This window comes from Osmerus eperlanus, chromosome 5 (assembly GCF_963692335.1).
Source record: "Osmerus eperlanus chromosome 5, fOsmEpe2.1, whole genome shotgun sequence".
Classification (NCBI taxonomy): Eukaryota; Metazoa; Chordata; class Actinopteri; order Osmeriformes; family Osmeridae; genus Osmerus; species Osmerus eperlanus.
Window position 1 is genome coordinate 13102335 of NC_085022.1, and position 19642 is coordinate 13121976.

The window sequence follows — 19642 nt, forward strand, 5'->3', positions numbered from 1 at the left end:
AATTATCCAAAGTATTGAATTAATATAGATAATCCAAATTATAGCTGTGTAAACTCTTCTAGTTGGCCAAATCACAGGTTTAGAATAAGCGGTGACTCAGCTAGACTTGAGGTTTTGTTCCATTGTCTGGCTGGAATATTGACATCTGCAGATTTGTTTGTTTATCATATCATATGTGCTTTCTATCTTTTCCAATGTTTTCTCCCTATCTCATCTCTCTCTTTCGGCCGTCTATCTATCGCGGAATCCTATTGATCCAAACTGGCTAATTAGCGATGTCTGCGCAATGACGCGCATGCGCAGTGCGTCAATCTCAGCCATTTTTTGAAGGAAACTAATTAGTAGGAATAAAGACCCAAGTGTTTTTTCTCCTCGTTGATCAGAATTCACTCTACCTCTGGAGCTTGCACTCCCCCCTCCGTCTCCGCATCGTCTGTTTACTGTAATTATAGCTTTAATTTACTGTTTGCAAACAAGTTGGACCCCGCTATGCTGTTCTCTCCTGTTCGTTCGGTCAACAAATACTGTAGATCCATCCAAATGGAATAAGTGGATGTTTTACACGCGTGTTTACTGGATTACTACACACAGAGCACACGGAACCCGTGCCGCTGCTGAGATGTAAGTGTATTAGTTTGTATTCATCTTATATTAACAATAACAGATGCCGTTTTGTGGCGACTGTATTCATGAGTTGATCGCATTCAAGCCGTCTTTGTAGTTTCTTTTGGCGTTCTTACAAGGCTAAAACCTTTAAATCTGTGGAGCTGTTTACGGAAGAGACATTCTGGTGGTTTTGTCGCTCTTTGTAAACACATTTTAAGGCTACTGTCCGCAGCGGTCTTGGCGACATAGAAAGCCTTATATGCTGTTTTTGTCCACGCAAGCTGCTGAGTTTGTGTTCTTAGTGTCTGCCAATTAGTTTTTGTTCAGTCGATATCGTAGAACCGTAGTTGTTATCAAACAGTAACTAGCCTACCTTCAAAGACGGGAATGCTCGGCACTGCTTTCTGGGGTCTTGTTTGATTTCACGATTGTTTCAATAAGTAGTCATTCCTCTCTTCGGCCTCGGTTAGCTACTCTATTTTGACGAAAGACATTTCGAAGACAAAATGATCAAAGACAAAATGGTAGAAATGTAAATTTGATCAGATATGTTTCTCGGTCACACACAATATCAGTAGCTCGCATACAATATCAGTGTAGCTCGCATACTGTCACAGACGCACTCACCTCATACTGTATTGAGAAATTGTATTGTGCAATATAATTCTACAAAATAACTTGCAACTGGTATGCATCCAGTAAAATGTAGCATTCCTTATTGTAGACAAGTAGTATATTAAACAAGTACGTTTGTGGTTTTGTATATTATGAGATCCATTGGTAAATTGTGTTGTAGGGTGTACCATCTGATCCATGTTGAATGCACAAAGCAGAAATTAACACACACACGCACACTCCTAAGTAATGGTTTCCCGTACTTTGAATCGATGGAGAGCTGGGAATGCTTGTATAAATAGTTACATAGCTAATAGACCCAGGTTATTGATTGCAGTGTAAATGAAAATCTTTATCAGATGGGGGTGATCTGTGCTGGCAGGTGGGCGGGCAGGTGGGCTCACTGGCATACCCCCTGCAAGCTCTCAGGCCTGGCCAGGACAGCAGCCAGCTGCAGTGGACAGGGGTCTGTGCCCTGTGACATAAACACAGTACATTAAAGCTCCATCACAGGGAAGCTATGAGCCATATATCACAGGGAGAGGGGAGGAGGGGGAGAGGTGCTGCAGGGAAAGGGCTGGGGCTGGTGGGGGTGGGGGGGGGGGGCAGCTGAAGGAGAAGGTGAGGGTGCATTGAGGTCTTCCCTTGATTAAAAGAGGTCAGTGATGAGATGGTTGAATGCAGGGAGAGGGAAAGAGAGAGAGAGAGAGAGAGAGGGAGAGGGAAAAAGAGAGAGAGAGGGAAAGAGAGAGAGAGAGAGAGAGAGAGAGAGAGAGGGGGGGGGGGAGAGAGAGAGGGTGCAATATGGGGGAGAGAGAGAGAGCGCTGTATCCACTGCCAGTGCCATCCATCATCATCCAGACAAGGGGAGGGGGGGGGTACGGAGGAGAGAGATGCTCATTTTGAGTATTGCTTGGATTGTAATAAACAATGAGTTGATTATGTATTGTGTACAACACAATAATCACGAGGTTTGAAAGATAGGTTATGAAATATCAGGGTGGAGGTATATGAGTGGAACAACATTTGTGAGATGTATTGCATTTTTGTGGCCACATTTAGGTACTGTCTTAATTGCCAATTAGTACACAATGTAAAAAAAAAAAAAAAAGAGGATATAATTTAAGTGTGTGTGTGTGTTGCGGGGATGGGTTGCTCATGTCGCTTACGGGTGTCCTGTAACGCACATGCTATTCTGCTGACTTGGCTGTCCTAAGATGGATAAGGTTGCTCGGTGTTCTCTCCTTTCCAAGCATAGTGTGAAAGGTATTTCCAGCCTTAACAGAGAGAGAGAGAGCGCTCTATGCTTGGTTCAATCCATCCATATCCCTTTGGAATACCACAGACCGCCGGCGTAACCTTTACCAGCATTCCTCTACTTAGTTTAGCGCTCAGACTATTGATTTTCCTATTAAAGTGCTAAGGCCCTCGGTAGCCAGGCGTTGTGTGGTGTGCCCTGTGAAGACTGAGCTAAACTGATACTACTCATAGACCCCGATCAATATTCCGCTATGAGACTGTTGTGTAATGTCATCTGCTTGATTCTGTCCTTCCTGTCTTTTCCCTCCCCGCCTCTCCCCTCCAGGTGGAGAAGTGATGACAGTCAGCTGTAGGCTCTGGAATGGACAGCTGTGAGGGAGGAGGGGGTGGAGGGAGAGGGGAAGGCGAGGAGGGAAAGACGGCCTCTCCTCCCCTGAGCCCGGCGGCGAGTCTTGACGTGGGGTGGTCCTCTCGTACCTCAGCCTCGGTCCCTGCCAAAGAGCCCCTGACCCGGCCTGAGCCGGAGCCAGAGCTGGGGGGCGCAGAGGGGTCCGAGGCCAGAGAGGAGACCCAGGGAGGAGAGCTGACCGAGGGAGGTGGACACAAACGAGGGGGTGGACAGAGCCCGGATGAGGAGGAGAAAGAGACGGATAAGGAGGAAGTGTTTGCAGATGAGGGAGAGGAGGCGGTGTGTGTAGAGCCCCGTGGCAGCAGAGACGGAGGGGAAGACGAGGAGAAGCAAGAGGAGGCCATCTCAAACCAAAGCCAAACCAAATCCAAATGTTCTTTATTACCTCAACAGAGCCAGCACAGCTCTTCCTCCAGCACTGTAATGGCCAACGGTACACACTACAGCAAAATACCGACTTCTCCAAAGCCCCGCCCTTCTCTTTTTATCGCTCCAGAGCTCTCCCCCTCTCCCTCCACCTCTCCAAAGCTCTCCCCCTCTCCCTCCACCTCTCCAAAGCACTTCACGTATACTTCCTCCTCCCCGTCCCCGCTGAGCCAGGCAGAGTTGAGAGACGCTCTGAGGGGAGATCAGGGCTATACTCCAGGGTTTCCTCAGAGCTTTAAATCCCAGCAGTCTGCCCTCGCTTTCCCCCTCATGGTTCCTGAGTCTACCAGTATGTATGCTGAGGAAGGCGGGGCGGCAGGTGTTACTCAGACTTCCATTGCCAATGGAGACGGTGCCAAAGCTCCAGAACCAAACGACAGCCCGGGTGAGAGCGAAGTCGACGAGGAGAGAAACAAAGAAAGGGAAGACGCTGTCCTTCAAAACCTCCAGCAAGACCTTTCTCCCAATTCACTCAGCAGCCACATGACGTTGATGCACTCCCGCAACTCCTGCAAGACGCTCAAGTGCCCCAAATGCAACTGGCACTACAAATCCCAGCAGACCTTGCAGGCCCACATGAAGGAGAAACACCCCGAGACGGAGGGGCAGTGCATGTGTGGCGGGCCCGAGGGAAAGTGTGTGTGTGGCGGGAACAGGGACGTGTGTTTGTTTTGTAGCAGTGGGCAGTCCCATCCTCGCCTAGCCCGAGGGGAGACGTACGCCTGCGGGTACAAGCCCTTCCGCTGTGAGGTATGTGACTACGCTACCTCATCTAAAGGCAACCTCAGCATCCACATGCAGTCAGACAAGCACCTCAATAATGTTCAAGCGGGAGGACACACCAATGGTCACACGCTCACACAGGCGGAACAGACGCCGCACAACTGTGGCCCGTCCAACGGTTACACAGCCGAAGAGCAGGCGTTCAAACACACGCACCACACTGTGATGCCGCCTGCCAAGCACACAACACCTGCACCCACGCACTCTGTGGGCAAGAGGTGGCGGTGTGACGTGTGTGACTACGAGACCAGCATTGCCCGGAACCTGCGCATACACACCACTAGCGAGAAACACACACACAACATGATGCGTCTCCAGAGAGGCTACTACTTGTCCCACTGCAGGAGTCTGACTCCCCAGCTAACCCAGCTCAAACACCTAAATGGCACAGGTGAGGGACACACACACACAAATAACTCAAACTATTTTAGAAGGTGTTAGATAAAATCCTTTTAGTTGTGCACTGACACTTCATATGTTTCCTCTTGTCCTGTGTGTGTGTGTGTCCTAGGTGGAGAGCTCTCGCTGACCATGCGGCTGAGCAGTCAACAAGTACCAGAACTTCCGGCCACCCTAGGATCCACCCTCACCCCCTCTCCGTCCCCCTCCCCTCCTCCTCCCCCGTCCCTCTCCCCCACCCCAGCCCTCTCCCAAGCCGTGTTCCAGTGCCTGGTGTGCTTCTGCTTCTCTTCTGACCGCATGGAGGCGGTGGAGCAGCACCTGAGCGCCCCTCGCTCTCTGCCCCAGTCTGAGTGGTGCTCCCTAGTGGCTGGAGGCTGCCACTGCAGGCTGTGTGGCTACACCACCCCTCTCAGGGCTAACTTCAGCCTGCACTGCCAGACAGACAGACACCGCAGCAGGTACCAGCTAGCTGCTCACATCCGAGAGGGCGGAGCCACCAGCCAGGAGGAGGCCAACCTGGTTGCCAAGGGAAACCCCGTCCAGCTGAGGTGTAACCTGTGTGACCATGTGACTAATAGCGTGGAAAAACTCCGGGCGCATTGCCTCGGCTCCCACCATGAGGCCAGTCAGCGAGTATACAAGGTCAGTACACACATCCACTCACTGACTGCCAGGGGCTGTAGCATGAGCGCTCGAGTCTGTGTAACATGGTTCTGGTGTTTTATGTTCTAGGAGCACATTCATATGCTAACCCTTCGCATGCTAACCCCAGAAGAAGGCCCAACGTTAGGTTTAGAACTCTATAGTCGTTATTTTGTTAGCGACTGGAAGTGTAAAAATGTTTCCCCCCCTCCGCTTACTCTCGATGAGATAACATTGTTCGGCTAATTTTGTCGTTGCCACTTTTGCTCCACGTGTCAGCTAGGTGCTCCGCATGTTAACGAGGCCTGTGTATCCCGTTCTCTCCTCCTCCCTGTAGTTTCTGCAGAAGTATGACAGTGCTGTAGAGGAAGGCTCCTGGCTCCTCCACTGTCTGCCCTGTAACTTCTCCTCCCCCTCCAAGCTCCATCTGACCAGACACACCCACTCTGCCGCTCACCAGCAGAAGGAGGGGCTCCTGGGGCGGCCGCCCCCCACGGAGGGAGGTCTGATGGAAGGGGAGGAGCTGGCGGCCATCTTTACCATAAGAAAGTGTTCTACACCTGATGCAGGTATACAGTGGGACACGTCCATGTTAAGTGTGTGCGGGGGGGGGGGGGGGGGGGGCTGGGTGAAGTGTGTTTTGATTTCGAATTGCTGGAGAATCCTGCCCGCATTGTGTGCCTGGTTGTGCTTTATAGGTTTCCCCCACATACTAATGAGGATGTAAGTCTTGTAGGAGACACATTTCTACAAGGGTCCCGTGGGGCCCAGAGCCTCCCCCAGCCTCCCCCAAGCTAAGCCAGGCAGATCGGAGCTGGGACATGGAGAGAGAGCGGAGAAACGGGCCATGTTGGTCAAATATTGATTGCATCAATTGATTAGTCAATATACATCCTTGTTACATCCCCAATCACCTCTGAAAACAGTCAACTAGCACCTGTTAATCAATGGGCCAATAAGATCAGTGGATACTAATGAACAAAGCGGGATCAATTCTTGCCGTAAGCCTATCACAATTGAGCTGATTTTTGTATCCGTTGAAGCTATAAAACCCACCCCAAATGTGTCAGTGTTTTTAAACTGTAATATTGTACACAAGGCTGTGATTATGGATCGGATGCAAATTCACCCATCAGACAACTTTCCTTAAATCCTACTCTGTCTCGATTTAATCTGGATTAAGTGATCAGTGTCAAGTCTGTATTAACTCCTTTCGACCCGAGACAGGCTTCTAATAGAGAATCAATGCCTGATCAATAGTGTCAGTAAAAGAGAGTGCTGTCTCATTGAGGCCTATTATCTAGTTTAAAGTGAATCAGAAGAGTGAGACTCGATGTCAGACCAGTGTTCTGTGTCACCAAGACTTGTTCTATAACATTAGGTTCCTCTTCTTTTTTTTTTCCCCTCAGGAGATTTTAATGATCTGGAAGATTCCAGTGAGGACTCCAACTGTCTATCCGACAAAACCAAAGACACGGACACCTGGGGGGAGAGACGGGCCACTAAAGAGACAGGTAAGATGGATCCTGCCACTGAAAGACCTGCCACCATAACGTTCTCTTAACAGGCACGTCAACGGTTAAAACCCCTTACTCCATATATTCGACTGAAGTGGCTCCTTTCCCCTGGCTTGTACAGACTTCTGAATGTGTTGTCACTTTGTAGATGATACCAGTGGAGAGGATGGGGAGAGGAGAGACTCGAGGCCCCCAGCTAAGCGTCCGTCCCCTGGGTTGGAAGAGATGGAGAGCCCCCTTCTATCGAAGCGCCCCCGAACACACCAGCACACTGCCCACCAGCAGGTTAGTGGCTTCTTTAGAGAAACTCATTCCTTTTGTAACAGACGACTTTCCTCTAGAGCAAACCATGCAGGAGTGCTGGAAATGTGTATGGGCTCGAGGCCTTGCATGAGTTGGATGATTGACACCCCCACACCACCTTCACTCTCTCTTTTTCTCCTCAGCTTGTCCAGTGTCCTCTGTGCCAGGTCAAGTTGGCACACACACACTTGAGACACCACCTCACACACCTCCACAGTGTGGCCCAGGACTGCGTGGATAAGCTCATCAGCACGGTCAGTGTGTGTGTGTGTGTGTGTGTGTTATTAAAGACAGACAGGCAGGAAGGATGGGGGGTGGGGTATTGTTAGATACACAGAGACAATTACATTAAGAAAGCACTAGAGAAGAAGGTAGCGCATGTTTAAGCAGCTACACACTGTCGCCTTTGAAGCCGTTGAGCATTGAGGACGTGTATGTGTGTATGCATTGTATTAAATATATAAATATACGAGAAACGGTTTGCCAGGGGATGTGAGTGCGCTTGAATGGGAGAAAGGCAGTGCTTTTATAATGCATGTTTAAGTAGCCCCTCTATTAGCAGAAGTGCAGTCAAGCTAAAATGGGCCCCGTGATTTTCGCCTGTGTCTCTCCAGGAAACAAAGAGTGGTCATCTATCCACATCACCGAGCTCTATCTCGCTAGCCCGTATGCTAAGTGGCCTTTGTCTCGCTCTGCCTCCACTTCACTGCCTCCTTCTTTTCACCCTTTTTACTCTTGCCCCTCCCCTCCCCCTCTTTTGACTCTCATCCCTCCCTGCGCTTGCACTACCCCCCCCCTCCACCGCCCGCTTGCTTGCTGTCGCTTGCCCTCTCTCCCTCTTGTTCTTAACCCCTCCCTTCCCCTCTCCAGGTTGCCTCCCCTGCGTCCCCCCCTCATCTTTTTCTCTCTCCCTTTCTTGGTCTTACCCCTCCCTCCCTTTCCATCTCCCCTTGCTGTCTCATTCTCTTTTTCTTATGCACCTTCTCTTCTCTTCTCCCCCTCTCCCCTCTCTCTCTCTCTAATAGTAATTGAGGTTCATTAATTCAGACTGAGGTGATGATGGCCATTATGTACCTTGCTTTCCAATTACGCTCTCTAGATTAAACCTGACCTTCAGTCTCTCTGCAACGGCCATGTGTGTCTGTGTGGTGTGTGTCGCTTCTGTCTCTTATAAAGCTGTTATGCCGAGAATACTTTTGTCATGTAAATCCCTGTCTTAGCTGTCTGTACCTCTCCTCAGGCTAGCTTCTCTGGTTTATATGTGTTTAGTGCTTTGGAACCGGAAAACTGGCTGTTCCTATAAGAACAGATCATTTATTTCTTCAGAATTCATTATTGAGTTCAATAAAGTTTTATTAAACCCCCTGGGGTTTTTAGAGGGCATCGTTAGAGCTCAAGGGCAGAGTTATACCTCCTGCACCTATAAATATTGGCCTCCATACACGCAGGTTCTTGGTATTGCATCCATATATTCATACACTCTCACTAGGTGCTTTCACATATTGTACAAGGATCCAGAATTAGAAGAAGCATCTCTCATTTAGTACAATTACAATTTATTACAATGATAAGGAATCAGAAAAAAGTATAATTACAGTGTCCACCCATTTAAATACAATTTATTCCAATTAGGCCTCCATATATAATATATGATATAAAATAACACAACTGAAATGAAACCGTATTTTCATCATGGTGTTTTTGATTGGCACGTGAGTGAGAGAGGTGACCAGGACCGATTCAGATTGACATTTAACGTCTCCGACCGTTTGTTCTCCAGGTGTTACCATCGTCTGAGCAGCCAGAGGGTCCCTTCCTCCCAGAACCGGATCCGCAACAACAGAACCCTCAGAACGCCCCCAGCACCAAGGACTCTTCCCTACAAAAGAATGGTTAGCGGTTCTACTTGACAACATTATTTTTGTTTTTGTTTGAATTTCTATTATTTAATGGCTTAGTTAAATGTATTATTTTGGAATACTGTAAAACTCTCCTGTTATTATTGTGTGTTCCAGGCACGTTAATGGAGGATCCTGAACGAGACTCGACCACACCTAAACATGTGCCGGCCCTCCTCACCCCCCCGCTCGAGGAACAGCTCTCAGCCGAACCTGACACCCCCAACAGCCACGCTCAGTCCCTCAGCACTCTCCTCCCCCACTCGCCCCCCTCCCCGCCCGGCGACCTCGCCCTGTCCGATCGCCACGGCTACAAGTTCCGTTGCAGCAAGTGCAGCCTGGCGTTCCCCACCCGGGAGAAGCTCCAGGTGCACTGGCAGTACCACGCCATGAGGGCGGCGACAGAGTGCCCCCTCTGCTCCAGGCAGTGCCGCAGCCAAGAAGCCCTTCAGAGGCACCTGAACAACACACACACCCCACAGGAGGCGGCCCTCGGGCAGAACGCCCTCCTGGAGAGAGGCCAGGAAGACCAGGGGAAGAGTACAGCCTCACTCCAACCCCCTGCCACTGCTCAGGACGAAGGCAAGGACGACGCCCTGGAAGACGGAGGAGAGGGGATGAGTGGGGAGAGGACCGTGGAGCCGAATAGGGAGGGCGGAGGGGACGAAACGATGGAGGATGAAGTGGAGAAAGAGGACCATCCTCTAGAGCTGGCAGGAAAGCCCGGTCTGGGAGCGAGCGAGCCAGGTCCGGTAGCACCACAGCAGGAGGAGAGCGGGTCAGAACCCAGCCACAGCCTTCCTCCTCGTAGGAGCTCCAGTTCCACCATGGAGCGCTACATGGACCCCACCCGGCCCTACAAGTGCTCCGTGTGTTCCGAGTCGTTCACCCAGAAAACCATCCTCCTGGTCCACTACAACTCCGTCTCCCACCTCCACCGGGCCAGGCGGGCCCAGCAAGACTCTGGCCCGCTGCAGACCGATGCTCCTCGCGGCGCCGACCCCAGACCTTACCGCTGTAAGGTGTGCGGGGTGGGTTACAGCCAGAGCTCCACCCTGGACATTCACCTCCGCTCGGTCCTCCACCAGTCCCGTGCCCGTGCAGCCCAGACCCAGGCGCCGCAGTCCTCAGCCCAAACCCCTGCTCCACCCTCGGCCCGGGCCGCAGCCTCTAGCCCCCTGCCCAGGGGAGGAGAAGAGTCTTCCAGGGGGCTCGGCCCAGCGAGCCCCTCCCTGTCCTCCCCAGCAGGCCTCAGCTCACGGTGTGACAGCCACGGGAAGCTCTCAGGTCAAACGGAGAGTCTCCATGCCAAGAGGAGAGTAGCAGACCTGCTAGCGACCAGAGGCCAGCAGACGTTGATGTTGCTGCAGCAGCAGCAGCAGCTAGCGCAGGCTCAGGCCCAGCTCCAGCAGCACACCAGCCTGCTCCAGTCCCAGCTCTTCAACCCAGCCCTGCTCCAGCATTTCTCCCTGGGCCCCGAGGCGCTCATGAAGCAGCACTTCAGCATCAGTCCAGACAGCCTCCTCTCACTGCAGCAGCAGCTGCTTCTGCCCTTCTACCTCTCTGGCGAGCTGAATCTCAGCCCAGATTTCACCCCTAAAGGCCCGGAGACGAGGCAGACTGCCTCTGCCCCCTCCCCGGACTCGGAGCAGCCTCGTGGTGAAGCCAAGAGAGAGAGCCCTGCCCCGAACCCAACCGAACGTCCTCAGGAGCCCCCATGTGAAGCAGCAGACGGCTACTCCTGCACGGACCAGAGACACGGAGCACCGAGCCCAGGGGAAGAGGGCGAAGAAGGAGTGAAAGTCAAGACTGAGAGAGAGCCAGAGGAGGGAGAGGCACGTGTCGGCCATCTTGGCTCCTCGGTCAGCCGCGGTGACTCGAGCTGTCCTCCTCCCAGGGTGCCCTATGCTGCTGTGAGTGGAGGGGCCTTCAGAGCTCTGTTGGGGAGCTTCGGCTATGAGCTGGCCCTGCAGTACACCCAGGGCATGCAGAGGACTCCTGAACAGCCACAAGCCGGGGGGCAGGAGGACTGTGAGAACATACGGCTGGAGCGACAGTCGGAGGGCGACTTGAGGAACGGCAAACTGGAAAACGGAGAGACGGAACGTTGCCCGGAGGAGAGCGGGAAGGAAGCGGAGAACGGCGAGGTGAAAGGATGTCTGGAGGAGAGGGAGTGTGGAGAATGTGGGAAGCTTTTCTCGGATTTCCTGGTGCTAAAGAGCCACCAGGAGTATGTGCACAAGCTGCTTCTGCCTCCAACTATGCTGGAAAGCTTTTCCAGGCAGTACAGAATCAAGTATGACCGTCTCTACCCGCTCACACACACCATGTCTGTGGAGAAGGCTGCCCCTGCCGCAAGTCCAACTCCAGACCTGGAGACGGTCGCATCCCCACCCAAGCCCCTGTCACACCCTGCCCCAGCCTCCATTCCATCTCCAGCCAAAGCCCTAACTCCAGCTCCTGCGCCAGCCACACCCTCTCCTCCTCCATCACCTTCCCACCCAGAAAGCTCTCCCCAGCAGGAGGCCGCGGTCCCAAGCACCCCTTCAGACTCCTCTCCACCTGCACCCCAGCCCAAAGCTTCCATACCTCTACCCCTCCTCCCCTTACCCAGTCTCCCCATACCCCCTATGCCCTTCCCCATAGACCTCCCTCTGCTCTCCCCTGCTATGATGCAGTCCATGGCACTCCAGTCCCAGGCCATGCTCTCCACCATGGACCCTGGCCTGAACTCTGACCTCACCAAGTTCTACCAATCTCAGCTCAGCCCTGTGTTGCTAGGGCAACAACCCCAGCTAAGTCCAGCGTTGCTGGGACAACAACCCCAACTCAGCCCTGCGCTGCTAGGTCAACAACCCCAGCTGAGCCCAGGACTGTCAGGCCAAAATAAAAGGGCGCGGACGCGTATCTCGGAGGAGCAGTTAAACGTCCTGAGGCAGCACTTCAACATCAGCAGCCTGCCCAGTGACGAACAGATCAACAAGATGGCCGCCCTGTCCGGCCTCCCTCACAAAGTCATCAAACACTGGTTCCGCAACACCCTGTTCAAGGAGCGCCAGCGTGACAAGGACTCGCCCTACAACTTCAGCAACCCCCCCACCACTCCCCTGGAGAAGACCCGAGAGGAACCACCGGCTCTTTCTCAGTCAGACCCCCCACTGTCCCAGTCTCCAGCCCCCGCAGCCCAACACCCCTCCCAGCCCCAGAGACAGGAGACCCCCAGGGGGGAGCACCACAGGAGCCGCCGGTCCTCTCGCACTCGCTTCACTGAGCAGCAGCTGGAAACCCTGCAGGGGGTGTTTGAGGCCAGCCCCTACCCCAGAGAGGAGGAGTACGACAGGCTCTCTGCGCTGCTCTCCCTCCCCAACAGGGTCATCGTCGTGTGGTTCCAAAACGCCCGGCAGAGAGCCCGCAAAACCCAGGAGAGGGGGAGCGACGGAGGGAGAGAGGAACGACCCGAAGAGGGGGCGAACAGGAACCGCGGAGACGGCACCAACAGCCAGAGAGGCCGCCCACGCAAGCGGGACCAGAGCGACGACGATGACGAAGGCCAGTGCGACAGCCAGAACGAGAACTCGATGGACCTCGCCTACGAGTACTATGCCCACTCTGACTCCCCTGGTATCACTCCTATTCCCGTTGACCCCCACGCCACACCTCACCCTCCCCACACTGACAAGGAATGCACTCGAGACGAAGTGGAGTCGAGCCTTCCCGGAGATGCGGATTTCAAAACCCCATCTACAGCTGAGAAGACCCGAGAGGTGGAGGGTGAGGCCCTAGACTCGGAGATCCGGTCACAGAGAAGAGAGACCCCGTCCGAAAAACGACCAAAGACTCCTCAGCTCGGCTCCGACTTCTCTCCCCAGAAGCCAAGCATCACCTCCCACTCTGGGTCTCAGTCCAGCCCTGCAGCTCTACAGAGGTCCATCCCTGCTCCAGCCCCAGTTATCCCCCACTCTCCCCCACCAGCCCCAGCCAAGTTCTTCCCCCCTCCAGGGTCTCCCACAGATTCCCACCCACCACAGTCCAAGGCCCAACCCCAGACCAAGGCACAAGCCCAGCCCCAGTTCCAGTGCTCTCTCTGCCCTACATCCCTGCCCTCCTTCCAGCTGTGGCAGGAGCACCAGACCAGGCACCTCCTGGCAGCCCAGTCCCAGGTCCAGCTCCTCCACCCGGGCTTCAGCGACCGTCCTCCCCTGCCCTACATGCTGCTCCACCCCAGTCAAAACCTTCTGACCAGCCAACTGCTCTCAGGGGCCATGTCCCAGATGCACCCTGGCCACACGCACCACATGATGTCTCACATGAGCAGCGCGCACGCCAACCTCGCGCACGGCACCCACGCCCTCGCCAACCTGTCCCACCCCTCGCTTCCCTCGCCCAAGCAAGGTTCCAAAGTGGCGCCGGAGGTCCGACAGGGGTGCGAGGCGGGTTCGAGGGAGCGGGACGAAGAGCAGAGGAGGGACAAGCGCCAGAGGACCACCATCACTCCCGAGCAGCTGGAGGTGCTGTACCAGCGCTACAGCCTGGACTCCAACCCCACCCGGGGGGTCCTGGAGGGCATAGCCCGCGACGTGGGCCTGGGGAGACGCGTGGTTCAGGTAGCTGCACTCACGCTAACTCCCGCCTACGTAGAATAGAGACTTCCAGTCTTATGTCGTGGTATCTACAAGTCTTATCAGTCTCATGTTTCGATGCGCTGCATGGGTGTTATTTCTATGACAACATGCAGCGTGGGGAAAATGAAGGCGTTTGTGTGTTTGTTTGCCTCTGTACAGGTGTGGTTCCAGAACACCCGAGCCAGAGAGAGGAAGGGCCAGTTCCGGTCTCTAGGTGCTGGTGCGGGGCTGAGTTTGAGTCACAACCACCTCCGCTGCCCCTTCTGCAGGGCTCTCTTCAAGGTCAGGAGTGCCTTGGACGCCCACATAAGGTCACGTCACGGGGCAGAGGCCGAGAGGGTTGGATACAGCCTGCCCATGGGTGCTGCGCCCCTGGGTAACTTTGGGGATCTGTCTAGCTACGCCTACGGGGAAAGGCAGTGTTCCTCCATGTCGCCCTTTCTTCCCCCCAGCTCTGGGGCCCTCACCAACACCAGAGATCAAGAGTCTGGCAATGCAGCCCTGACCTCTGACTCTCTAGCCTTTGACCTGAACAACCAAGAGGGCGAGGACGAAGATGAGGAGGAGGTGGACGAGGGGGCGGAGGAGGAGTACGGCTGTGAGGAGGGCTCCAGCCTGGCGGACCCCGCCTCCCCGAGTCCCGAGGCCTCGGGTGCGGCCACTTCCGCCTGGGGGGACAAGCCGGCCCAGCGGCACCACCACCAGAACCAGCAGCAGCGCCAGAGGACCCACATGAGCCACCTCCAGGTGCTCCAGCTCCGGGCCTTCTACAGGAACCACCGCACGCCCAGCAGACTGGAGTGTGAGGCCCTGGGCCAGGACCTGGGCCTGGCACGCAGAGTGGTCCAGGTGAGGCTCCACTCCCGTAACGACATTGGTTGAGAGAATGGTTATCCTATGAAAATAGAAACCGTTGAAACTATTTTTTTGGGGGGGTGGGGGGGGGGGGGATAGTCCTTGACTGTGATCGCCATAGAAGTACAGCCAATGTTTATTGTAAGCATGCCTCTCCTCCAGGTGTGGTTCCAAAATGCCCGTGCCAAGGAGAAGAGGGCCCGGAGCCTGAGCAACGAGCCGGCCACAGGAGAGAGGGATCAGATGGAGCTGACTGCCCGGGCTGGGGAGAGAGACAGAGCCTAGGTAGGGTGCATCGCTGCCCCAGACGAACAAGGCTGTCCCTCCTAACCCCCCCCTCCCCCCCAGCCAGTGGGAGCGACCTCCATCCATGCTGCCAAACCTCCATCCTCAGCACCCCAAAGACACAAAACCCCAGAGGCCCAAAGAGAAGCGCTTTGAGCCAGCAGCAGGCACTTTCCCAACTCCCCCCCCCCCCCCCCCCCTCCTTTTTCCAAAACCTAATGGAGAATGTTCCAGCCCAGCCCAACTCCCCTACCAAGTACCATTGTCACCAGCCCTCTCCCTACCCCGCCACCTTGCCAACTCCGCTGTTCAACCAAACCGACCGACCGGATGCCTCCGAGGCCAAAGACCATTGTACCAGTGTTTGACCTCGCTCCGCTAGCCCCAAGCTATCCTCTCTACCTCTTCGTCTGCATGGCAGACTTCCCACTCTCCCTTCAACCCCCCTTTCCTTCCCCCCCCCCCCACCCCCCTTTTCAAAGACGGCATTGTCAGGTTGCTGTGTAGCATTTAGGAGCAGTCCCCGCAAAGGCTGTCAAAGAGATTGTCAAAGAGATTTTAATGTAAATATTTGACATTGTTTTAAAGAAAAAAAGAGAACTCCCAAGAGTCAAAACTTGAGAAAAGCAAAGCAGTTAAAGAAAAAGAACCTTGAAAATGGACTGATGTATTCACAAAGAGCTTTTGTAAAGACTGACTCCAATTCCAAAGCTCGTAACCAAAATTGTACATGTCCGAGGATTGTTTTTCAACATGCTGGTTTATTAATATCAAGCTGCAGCGCATATGTCTGTCCAGTGATTGGGTGAGAGCTGAAGCTGGCATAGCCGAGCACCAATAGACTGTCATGGTGCTTAAATGCAGCTCCGCCCTCTCAAGCCAATGATAAGTCTTCTACTGTACATGTACACTGTCTGTTCCTTCAGTCGATCCTCCCAACCCAAATAGCACAGAAAGCAAAGGCCAGTTTGTCTTGTACAGGGCAAGCTATTTTTTTAAAGCACTCAACCATATACATTGAAACTTTAACCAAACTCGACCCAAAATTGTGTGTATTTCGTATTTGTTTCTTGTTATAGATCTTATTGATTGAGATTAACTGTCATGCTTCAATGATCCTTCGAGTCTGAATATGATGACAGCTTTATGATATGTCTAGGCAAGGGTTTGCCTGTTACTCCTGTTTGACTACCAATGGCTTACTGATGTAATGTGATTTAGTGTAATGTCTTCTATTCTCAGGTCAACAGCTCACCTGATCTCTGTCACAAGTATGTGGTCCTAATAATATACAGCCTTCTGTTCTTTAAACAGCTGAGATGTGACGAGTCCTTAGACTACGCAAGTTCTATTACCTCTGCAAACCACCTCTCCATGCCAGAGATCAGGGCTTTGGACCTCTGAGAAATGGGTTGTTACATGAAAAGTGATTAACTGAATGGATTCCACGGTGTGACGAGGGGTTAATGTACAGTATTTAGCTTTTGTATGCTTGACTCAAGACTTGGATGTTTTGAACATTGGGCGTTTTTCTACTGTCTCCACAGACAGACTTGCCTCAGAAAAACTTTGGATGTTATTGATGTTTATGTGCATTTAAAACTTCTCTCTCCCTCTATCTTTTATTTCTCTCTCCTTCTCTGTCATCTGTTGCCAGTATTATAATGACTGTAATAATGATAACAATAATACTGTAGCTAATACAATAATTAATGCTTTAAGACAAGATCCAAAGACGTAATAATACTTTAACCATATAGGTGCATACGACCTACAAGAAAGCTATTGTTTACTTGATGATGTACTGCTGTTTCTGGTGAAGGCTGGAGTCCCTGTATCTGAGCTACTGTTAATGCCTCTCAATAAGCACACTGGAGACTGTGTAACCAAAACCCCCCCAACCCAGACCCCAGACCAAAACCTAAACCCACAGCCAGACCCCACCCAGCCAAACCCCCTCAAGAGCCATTAAGGTCTGTAAAATAGCGGTTTTACCTCCCTAATATTAATGTAATTTTTTCAAACTTTTTCTCTACCATAGTGTTGCGATTCAGCCCTTAATAAGGAAGTCCAGTTTGCTGCTAATGTACTGTAGTTAATACTGATACTGTAGAGAGATGCATGCTCTGTTGGCTTTACCACTAGGCTTTAATGACGACAAACTATAGTAATATACCTGTGACACTGTCAATAACCTGCCCTTCTGTTCTGGTAGGCCTCAACTTAGTCAAACCTGCAGTTATGCCATCTGTCCTGTGGTAGAAATGTGTTCGAGCTCGTCAAAAGACCTGTTTGTTTGTCGGAGAAAGATGCTTCCAGTTTTCAGGATAACTTGTGTTGAAGCAGCAGATTAGAAACTGCATAGTCACTGCTGTGACAGGTTTGACCAAGTCCGGCCCTCCTCCTTCCACTAGGCTGCTGTCCATGTGTTGTAGCTTCCACGTCTCCATGCTGGAGGCCCAAACAGACAGCCATGGGGTACTAGCAGAATGCAGAGCTGGTCTGGCACCACAGCTAGCCTTCCAAAGGTTGTTGACTGACTGACTCTGTTCTGTTTTTGCTCCTTAACAAACCAATGTTTACTACAATACCAATGATCTTACTTCTGTACAGAAATGTGCATTCCAAATACCACAAGACAGTTTTTGTATACAAATTATTTTCTATTTCCTTTTCATCTGCATTCCCGGGGGTCTTAGTGACTGTAAGATGTAAATATTGGGTCCTCTAGATGAAGAGTCTCTGTTATACTACTGTAGACCCAGCTATTAACTATGATTTTCTTTTTTCTGGAGATGTTGTTGCCATAGTGATGATGACCAAAAAGATACCTGTGATGTGCACCTGTCCCTATGTCTTGCTCCCGTGGTTTAGTGTGTTTCCCCTCCCCCCCGTACCCCACTGGTGTGTGCTTCTCCCCTCCCCCCCCTATGCCACAGAGCTAAATAAAGTCTGGTTTGGTGCATGTCTGCTTCATCTATCTGTGTCTGAAAGGCAGAGGGACTCGTGTTTGTGGGAGGGTGCACGCCAGGATTTTATGTGCGCTTATGTGACCGCTCTTATATGTGGCTTTGTGTGTCTTTTGATTTAAGGGTAAACTGGTTGTGCGTGCGTGTGTGTGTGTGTGTGAAGCCCATGTTGTGCAGTGTGTGTGTAACTCGCTGATGTGTGTAAGGCGTTTGGTGAATGGATCCCTGACCTCTGGGGTCACTTCATTAATTACGTGTGTGACATTCAGCCAGATGAGTTTCTTTTGTGACTAAATGATATGATGAATATTAACGACCTCGGATGAATTACACTACTGCTCCTGCCGCTGATGATGATGGTGTGTTTTACGACCCTGCCCGAGCTGATGAAAATTGCACCATGCAGCACATTTAAGAGAGAGAGAGACATTTTCATCCTTCACATCTCTGGAGTGGAAAGCCCCACGGGGGCTCGGTGCAGGTGCAGGTGCAGGTCAGTCACATGTGAAAGGAGTCCTCGCACACGGAGATGCACACTAGTCATCCGTGAACGTCTGTCTCATCTCCTCCCGGATCGCCAGCCCGTTATCTCTCAGCCCCAGTGAGGACCCTGCTAGCTGGTAGGAGCCTGTGCGGATAGTACTACAGAGAGGGGGGATACGAGCATGGGGCCTTGTTGGTTGTTCGAGGGGGGGGGGGGGGGGGGGGGGCGGGATTTGGAGAGAATGGTGAGGCTCTTGACTGAACTGAGAACAAAAGCAAAGTGAATGTGTGGAGGGGGCAGAGGGACAGAGATGGTCATGTGGCTGATAGCCATCTTGGGAAGTCACCCTGATAAAGTGATCCCCCCACACTCCCCCTCTTAATCAAATGAGTACTCTGCAGCTGGTGGGGCTGCGGCAAAAAGGGGGGTACAGGGGGTGGGCTTGAGGGATGGCGTGAAATTATTGCCTGCTGGTGTATATGTGACGCTGGGGGTTGATGGGGGATGGGAGGGGGGTGTGGAGGGGGGGGGGGTGTAATATCATTGCCTGCTGGTGTATCTGTGATGTGGGGGTGGGGGGGGGGGTGGGGGCTCATTTAGATTTAGATTGGTTATGTGAGGAGAGAGCTGAAAGGCCAGCTCATGTTTATGCATGAGTCCCAGAGCGTAGTTCCTCGGCTGAGCTCCCAGTTAAAGGGAAAGGGCAGCAATTGCACACGCACAGTTCTGTTTCACATGATAAGACTCCAGACCCAGTATTGCACCGTGTGCTATCAGATTTCAATCTCTGTGTGTGCTATGCATATGCATGTCTGGTCAGGTAGTATGGCTTGGTAGACATCGACAGTGACCATTTGTATTCGTTGACGCCTCTGTTCAACAAAGTTGTGATTTTTAATCATGACAGGTCACATCTGCCGAGAATGCTCTGTGTCTGATTACTCTGCTGTTATACTTTCAGAATATACACACTCTCTAACACACACACACACAGACACACACACTCACATATTATACTGTAGGACAGTAATCAGTAAATGTCTTTGAAGGAGAGTTTGTTCAGCACTTCATCAGGTATAAAGTGGTTTTTATTTGGAGATGTGGTCCCTATCCATCTTTTAAATGACTTTTTAATGGTCGTCAGGCCATACTAATCAATCATGAGAGAGAGCTTCCCTGGTAGCTTCAAATAGAGTCTATTTATAATAGGAACTTTCTGGAGCAGAAACAGATTCTCAGCACATGATTCCAGGGATATATACTATATATCCATGTAGTTAAACAGTAAGAATGTGCTTTTTAACGGAACATTCTCACATACTGTATTTATTGCCTTTCCCCAACATCCTACATGGAGCTGGACGATAAGAGCTGTAAAACGCCTTTGGATTCTCTCTCTTTGTCCTCTAGTCTGTGTATCCCCACGCAGGGTCGATACAATCAGTCCATAAAGATGGTGTTTTCATTCTCCATTGTCATAACACTCATTTTTATGATTCTGTTCTGTGCTTTTTGTGACCCCCTTCCATAGAAGCACACCCACACATCTGACCCCCCCCCACACCC

At 52.0% G+C, this 19642-nt stretch overlaps 1 protein-coding gene across 1 annotated transcript; it reads left to right on the plus strand.

The window, feature by feature from the left end:
- Positions 1 to 359: 359 nt before the first annotated feature.
- Positions 360 to 17583, plus strand: LOC134021177 (zinc finger homeobox protein 4-like). The gene is made up of 11 exons (XM_062461719.1): positions 360 to 621; positions 2807 to 4490; positions 4611 to 5143; positions 5481 to 5712; positions 6553 to 6657; positions 6809 to 6945; positions 7107 to 7217; positions 8744 to 8855; positions 8979 to 13465; positions 13643 to 14332; positions 14501 to 17583. The coding sequence occupies exons 2-11, from the start codon at positions 2843 to 2845 to the stop codon at positions 14621 to 14623; spliced, it is 8178 nt and encodes a 2725-aa protein (XP_062317703.1). The 5' UTR covers positions 360 to 621; positions 2807 to 2842; the 3' UTR covers positions 14624 to 17583.
- Positions 17584 to 19642: the final 2059 nt, after the last annotated feature.